The following is a 6,265-nucleotide window of genomic DNA, read 5'->3' on the forward strand; positions in this document are numbered from 1 at the left end:
ATGGTGGCGTGCATCTGTAGTTCCAGCTACTTGGAAGGCTGAGATGAATGGATTGCCTGAGCCCAGCAGGAGGAGGCTGCGGTGGCTGTGAGCTTGCCACTGCACTCTAGGCTGGGTGACCGAGTGACACTCCAATTCAAAAAAAAAAAGGCCAGGCTTGGTGATTCAGCCTGTAATCCCAGCACTTTGGGAGGCTGAAGTGAGTGAATTGCCTGAGCCTGCGAGTTCGAGACCCGCCTGGGCAAGTTGACGAGACCTCGTCTCTAAAAAAAAAAATTAGCCGAGTGTGGTAGTATGTGCCTGTAGTTGTAGTTCTGGCTACTTGGAAGGCTGAGGCAGAAGGCTCGCCGGAGCCCAGCAGGTTGAGGCAGCGATGGCCAGAAGCATGCCACTGTACTCCAGTTTGGACGACAGAGTGAGACTCCAACTCAAAAAGAAAAGAAAAGAAATAATGGCATCCCACTTTCCGTGGACTTGCAATGAGGGAAGACATGTCAATTAACCGAGGTAAATAATCTTGTTACCTGGGTTATTCAGTTGAAACTCCTGAGGACCTTGCCGGGCGTTTTGGATGCCACAGCCGTTCCCAGAGGCATCAAAACTTTTTCCCACAGCTGGGCACAGGGCCTCATGTCTGTAATCTCAGCGTTTTGGGAAGCCAAGGTGGGAGGATCATCACTTGAGGCCAGGAGTTCAAGACCAACCTGGGCAACATAACAAGACCCCATTGATACAAAAAATTAAATAATTAGCCAGGTGCAGTGGTGTGCCTGTAGTCACAGCTACTTGGGAGGCTGAGGTGGGAGGATGGCTTAAGCCCAGGAGTTCAAGGCCACAGGGGGCTATGACAGCACCACTGAACTCCAGCCTGGACAACAGAGCAAGACCCTGCTTCCAAAAACAAAAAGAAAAACAAACAAACAAAAAAGTTTTTCCCACTCTAATGAAAAGCAAGACCTGAGCTCGCTTGGGTGAGAGAGGGCAGAGATGGTTGGTAAGGGGATGGGTGCTTGGCAGGCTCTTAGGCTATACTAAGGGGACCCTTGCTGCCTGAGGAGGGGGTGCGGGGGGCTGAGGTGGCCTTCCCCAGTGGAAAGGATTGGGTATTTGGACATGAAAGGGTCCCCAGGATCTGAGAGTAAGTAATGGCCCTGGCTGGGAGGGAGTGTTTGGAAGAAGGGGCTGCATGGCCGGGAGGGGATTTCCTTCAGCTTCAGCAGCTCGGGTGGGTGGGACCGGATTGCTCTCGCCCGACACAGGAATCTGCCTTTGTTTCCAGCTGGAGGGGAAATGCCACAAATCCTGCCCCTTTCCCGTCCCTCCAGCATCCGTGCCAGGCTCTGCCTTCCCAGGACCAGAGGGCCTGGGACCACTTGTCTCCAGGACGCCCGAATCCACGGGACTCTGCCCATTGTCCCCCCGAGGCAGAGCATTTGCACAGATGTGGGAAGTAGGGCTCAGTGGATGTCCACGGGATCTGAAGTAAATAGACATGAAGGATTTAGGCTTAGACCTGCTCTCTGCCTTCATTTCCCTCAGAGGGACGGACCATGGCTCTTCACAGACAAGGAGGACACCCAGATCTGATGGGAGGACTTGAGGCAGGGCTTGGGCCTCCCGGCACCCCCACTCCTGCTCAGATGGTTAGAAGGACTCTGACACTCCGACCACAGTCACACGGGCAATGTACGGAGTTGGAGGACCAGGACAACGGAGACAAAGTGCCGGGGGCCGAGAGGACAGAGCAGGGCACAGGCCAGGACCCCTAGGGAGTGGGAGATGCAGTCTTTATTTTTTCTGGGCCAGTGACTCTATGTGTTTGTGTACCTGTGTGACTGAGAGTGCATGAGTCACCCCGAGTGCAGTGAGGAGTTTGTGGGCCAATGAGCCTGCATGTACGTCTGTGCCTGTGAGTCTGCGGGTCCCTGAGTGCCCCTGACTGATGGTGTGTCTGCCTGTGACATTGCTTGTGTCTGTCTAACCATCTGGAGTATGAGTTGGCAGAGACCAGGGTGCTGAGGAAAGCCCAAGCCTTGTCCTCAAGATCTGGTGTTTTCCTTCATGATGAAAAACCATGGTTCCCTTAGGGAGAAGACAGAGGAGAGCGGGCCTATCTTCTGTCTGAACCCTGGCCAGAGAGGTTTCTCCTCGCAGCCTGCTGAGACCTGATAGGTGGAAGGTCCTGACAGGCCAGGATGAGGAATGGACCGGGTGGTGAGGGAGCCACGGTGGAGGGGAAGATGAGGCCAGCCTGGTGGTTGGTGTGGTGGAAGGGGCATGCATGTTTCCAGCCATCTGGAAAGCTGGAGAGGGGGTATCCTGACCAGGTTCCCCAATATGGGGAAAAGCAGATACAGGCCAATGAGCCCCCCACCTGTCCTCTGTCCTCCCTGCCTTCTCCTGACCCAGTGGGGGTATCCTAGGGCAGGTTCTGGAATAACCAAGGACATGGCCAATCTCAGGATAAGACAGCCCCTGAAAGGAGGGGGAAGATGAGAAAGTCCCTGCTGAGTGTCCCAGACCTTAGCGAGAACCGAGCCTGGACTCTATTCTTTTCTAGACACATGTATCGAGTCTTGTCTGGGCCAGGAACTGAGCCAGGGGCTGGGGATACAGACGTGGTCCCTGCCGACAAACGAGTGAGTGGGGTCCTCGGGAGTCCCCACAAGCCTGGCTGACATCCCAGTGTGTCAGGACAGCCAACCCTGAAGTCCCAGGTCTGCCAGGGTGGGGTGTGGACATGTGCACACACAGGCAACAGCTTGGCCAGCCCTCAGCGTTGTGGTGACAGGGAGTGGGCCTGGGGCGGGGAATGCAGAGATGTGTGTTTTCATTTTAGGGTCCACCAGAATAGTGTCCTAGAACCACAGGGGAGGCCATGGGGCCCCAAGGACACATCTACCAGCTGCACCCCTGGCTGTTTCCTCATCTGCTGCTGCCTGGGTACAATAACAGACTCAGTTTACCCACTATGTGCTGACCGTGTTCCCAGCAGTGCTCAAGGCCTCACATAGCCCTTGCTGTTGGGCTCACTGGGAAGCAGCAATTGAACGTTATCCTCACTTGCTGTAACGCAAGAAGTGACAGAGGCTGGGAGAGGCAGAGCCAGGATGGAAACCCAGGTCTGCCACGCTCCATACACTGCAGCAGGGTGGTCTGAGCTCTTTACAGCCAGGGGCCTTGTCATGGGTTTCTCAGCTTCCACTGACAGGGGCAGAGTTTGGAAGCCTCAGCAGCTGGAAAGAGAGTGGGGAGACAGGATGTTAGAGCAGAGGTTGACGCTGGGAGGCCCAGGCAGGGCGACTCTAGGCCTGGAGGTTTCTCTCCCTCTGATCAGCCTGAAAGAGTTATTAGAGGATTACAGAAAAATGGCTGGGCTGGGCAGGGGAATTGCTGGAGGGAAGTCCTGGGACTCTCAGGCCTCCCAAGATGGCCAGGGACGGGAGGGGTGGGTCTTCCCCGAGGTGGAAAGGCTCCCTCTGGTGGAAAGCATGGGCCACCTAGGGGTGCAGGCTTCACTGTCCGTTCCACCAGACCCCCCTCAGGACAGGGGGGCGGTGAGAACCACAGAGGGCTAGTTCTCTGGCAGCTGATCCCCCCACCCCCGGCAGATCAGATGGGAGAGAGGCTTAAAGAATCAGAGGGGCCCCAGCTGTGGGCAGAGACCACGTGCTGCAGTGGAATGCACGCGGGCGTTGGAGTCTCACAGACTTGAGCTCCAAGCACAAGGGGATACAGATGTGGTCCCTGTGGTGACAGGGAGTGGGCCTGGGGCGGGGATGGCCATTTACAGCTGGTGACATAGGACAAGTTGCTTTACCTTCCTAGCCTCAGTTTCCTTAACTGTAAAAGCAGAAGGTTATGTAGATCAAAGAAGAAAATGACATTAATAAGGCCAAGTACAGTGCCAAAGGCTGCGTTCTCTCATTCACTTCCCACAACAGCCCTCCGGTGAATGTGTTATTCTTTTTTTTTTTTTTTTTTTGAGTTGTCCCGACTGGAATGCAGTGGCACGCTCCCGGCCACCGCACCCTTGACCTGCTCCAGCGATCCTTCCGCCTCAGCTTTCCAAGTAGCCAGAACTACAGATGCGTGCTACCACGCCTGGCTAATTTATTTTTATTTTTTATTTTTTATTTTTTTGAGTTGGAGTCTCACTCTGTCACTCAGACTGGAGTGCAGTGGCCGCTCCTGGCCACTGCAGCCTCGACCTGCTGGGCTCTGGGGATCCTTCCGCCTCAGCCTTCCAAGTAGCTGGAACTACAGGCACACACTACCATGCCTGGCTAATTTTTTTTTTTTCTTTTTTTTTTTGAGTTGGAGTTTCACTCTGTCGCCCAGACTGGAGTGCAGTGGCCGCTCCCGGCCACCGCAGCCTCGCCTGCTGGGCTCCGGCGATCCTTCTGCCTCAGCCTTCTGAGTAGCCGGAATTACAGGCACGCGCTACCACGCCTGGCTGATTTTTTGATTTATTGTAGAGATGAGGTCTCGCTGCCCAGGCGGGTCTCGAACCCACGGGCTCTGGCAATCCACTCACCTCAGCCTCCCAAAGGCGCGGGATTACAGGCTGAGCCACCGAGCCCAGCTGGCTAATTTTTGATTTATTGTAGAGATGAGGTCTCACCGAATTTCCCAGGCGGGTCTTGAACCCGTGGGCTCAGGCAATCCACTCACCTCAGCCTCCCAAAGGCGTGGGATTACAGGCTGAGCCATCAAGCCCAGCTGGCTAATTTATTATTTATTGTAGAGATGAGGTCTCGCCAAGTTGCCCAGGCGGGTCTCGAACCTGCGGGCTCAATCCACTCACCTTGGCCTCCCAAAGCTTAGCCACTGAGCCCAGCTGAATGTGTTATTTTTTTTTTTTTTTTTGACTTGGAGTCTCACTCTGTTGCCCAGACCGGAGTGCAGTGGCCGCTTCCGGCCACCGCAGCCTCGACCTGCTGGGCTCCGGCGATCCTTCCACCTCAGCCTTTCAAGTAGCTGGAATTACAGGCATGTGCTACCACACCCGGCTGATTTTTTGATTTATTGTAGAGATAAGGTCTCGCTGCCCAGGTGGGTCTCAAACCCACGGGCTCAGGCAATCCACTCACCTCAGCCTCCCAAAGGCACGGGATTATAGGCTGAGCCACCGAGCCCGGCGAACGTGTTATTCTTATGTTCATCCTACACAAGAGACCTGTGAGGCTCAGAAAGGTTAAGTAACTTACCCAAAGTCACAGGCCAACTCCAGGCCAAAGCCTGTAGCACCATGCTCTTCCAAGACTGTAGATGCTGTTTTTCTTCCCTCTGTGATGCCCAGTGCCAAGGTTGGCTTCCTGTGTGGTGATTTCAGCAGTGGGTGGGGAGGATTGAACTCTAGCTCCATTCTGGAGGCCCTAAAGTGGGCTCAAGCAAACTTTGCTCCCCAGGGCCCTTCCTTAATATATAACTTTGTAGTTTACAGAACTCTTTCATATATATATATATAAGTGCAGCGACATGTTCCCGGCCACCACAGCCTCGACCTGCTGGGCTCCGGCGATCCTTCTGTCTCAGCCTTCTGAGTAGCCGGAATTACAGGCACGTGCTACCACTCCCGGCTAATTTCTTTTTGATTTATTGTAGAGATGAGGTCTTGCCTGCCCAGGCGGGTCTCGAACCTGTGGGCTCAGGCAATCCACTCACCTCAGCCTCCCAAAGGCGTGGGATTACAGGCTGAGCCACCGAGCCCGGCTGGAATTAAGGTTTTTGAATCTAATTTTGCAATATTATTCCAGCATCCATTTTTCCTTCATTTTGTCCTTTGATCCATCCTGCTGGTTAAATCTTGGTATTCACTGTATACCCATATTAGTCATGTTTATCTTTATGGCAAGTTTATTTGACAAATGACAGTATTCCATACACTCCGTTCTGCCCCTCGGTGATTTTCACCTAATACATCTTGGAGATGGTCTCATATCGGAACATAAAGAGCGTCCTTGCTTCCGTTTTTGAACACACTGTGTAGAAGACACTGCATGGGGGTACAGTAATCACACCCATAACCAGGTTAGCCGGTCCCCTATTGATGGACACTGAGGTTGCTTCCATTCCATCACTCTCGTAAACAATGGTATAATGAACGAACGTGCATGTAGCGGAGAACCGATTCACTCAGGCAGAGTGAATGGGAAAGCAGAGGGGCTTTGTGGGGGAGTGAGCCTGAGGAAGGGCTGAGGGCCTGTTCCCTTCCCCCTAGTGCCGTGCCAGCCTGGCCTCCTCCTCCTCTTCCTGCCTCTTC

The 6,265-nt window shown here is 53.9% G+C and overlaps 1 protein-coding gene across 1 annotated transcript in view; it reads right to left on the reverse strand.

The window, feature by feature from the left end:
* Window positions 1-1,457: 1,457 nt before the first annotated feature.
* ANKRD33 (ankyrin repeat domain 33) overlaps window positions 1,458-6,265 on the reverse strand; it is an 8,996-nt gene continuing 4,188 nt past the window's right edge. The window contains exon 5 of the mRNA XM_021716834.1: window positions 1,458-1,477. Within this exon, the coding sequence (XP_021572509.1) occupies window positions 1,458-1,477 (20 nt within the window). The remainder of the gene's footprint in view (window positions 1,478-6,265) is intronic.

This window comes from Carlito syrichta, unplaced genomic scaffold (assembly GCF_000164805.1).
Source record: "Carlito syrichta isolate Samal-C Ts95f unplaced genomic scaffold, Tarsius_syrichta-2.0.1 Scaffold106296, whole genome shotgun sequence".
Classification (NCBI taxonomy): Eukaryota; Metazoa; Chordata; class Mammalia; order Primates; family Tarsiidae; genus Carlito; species Carlito syrichta.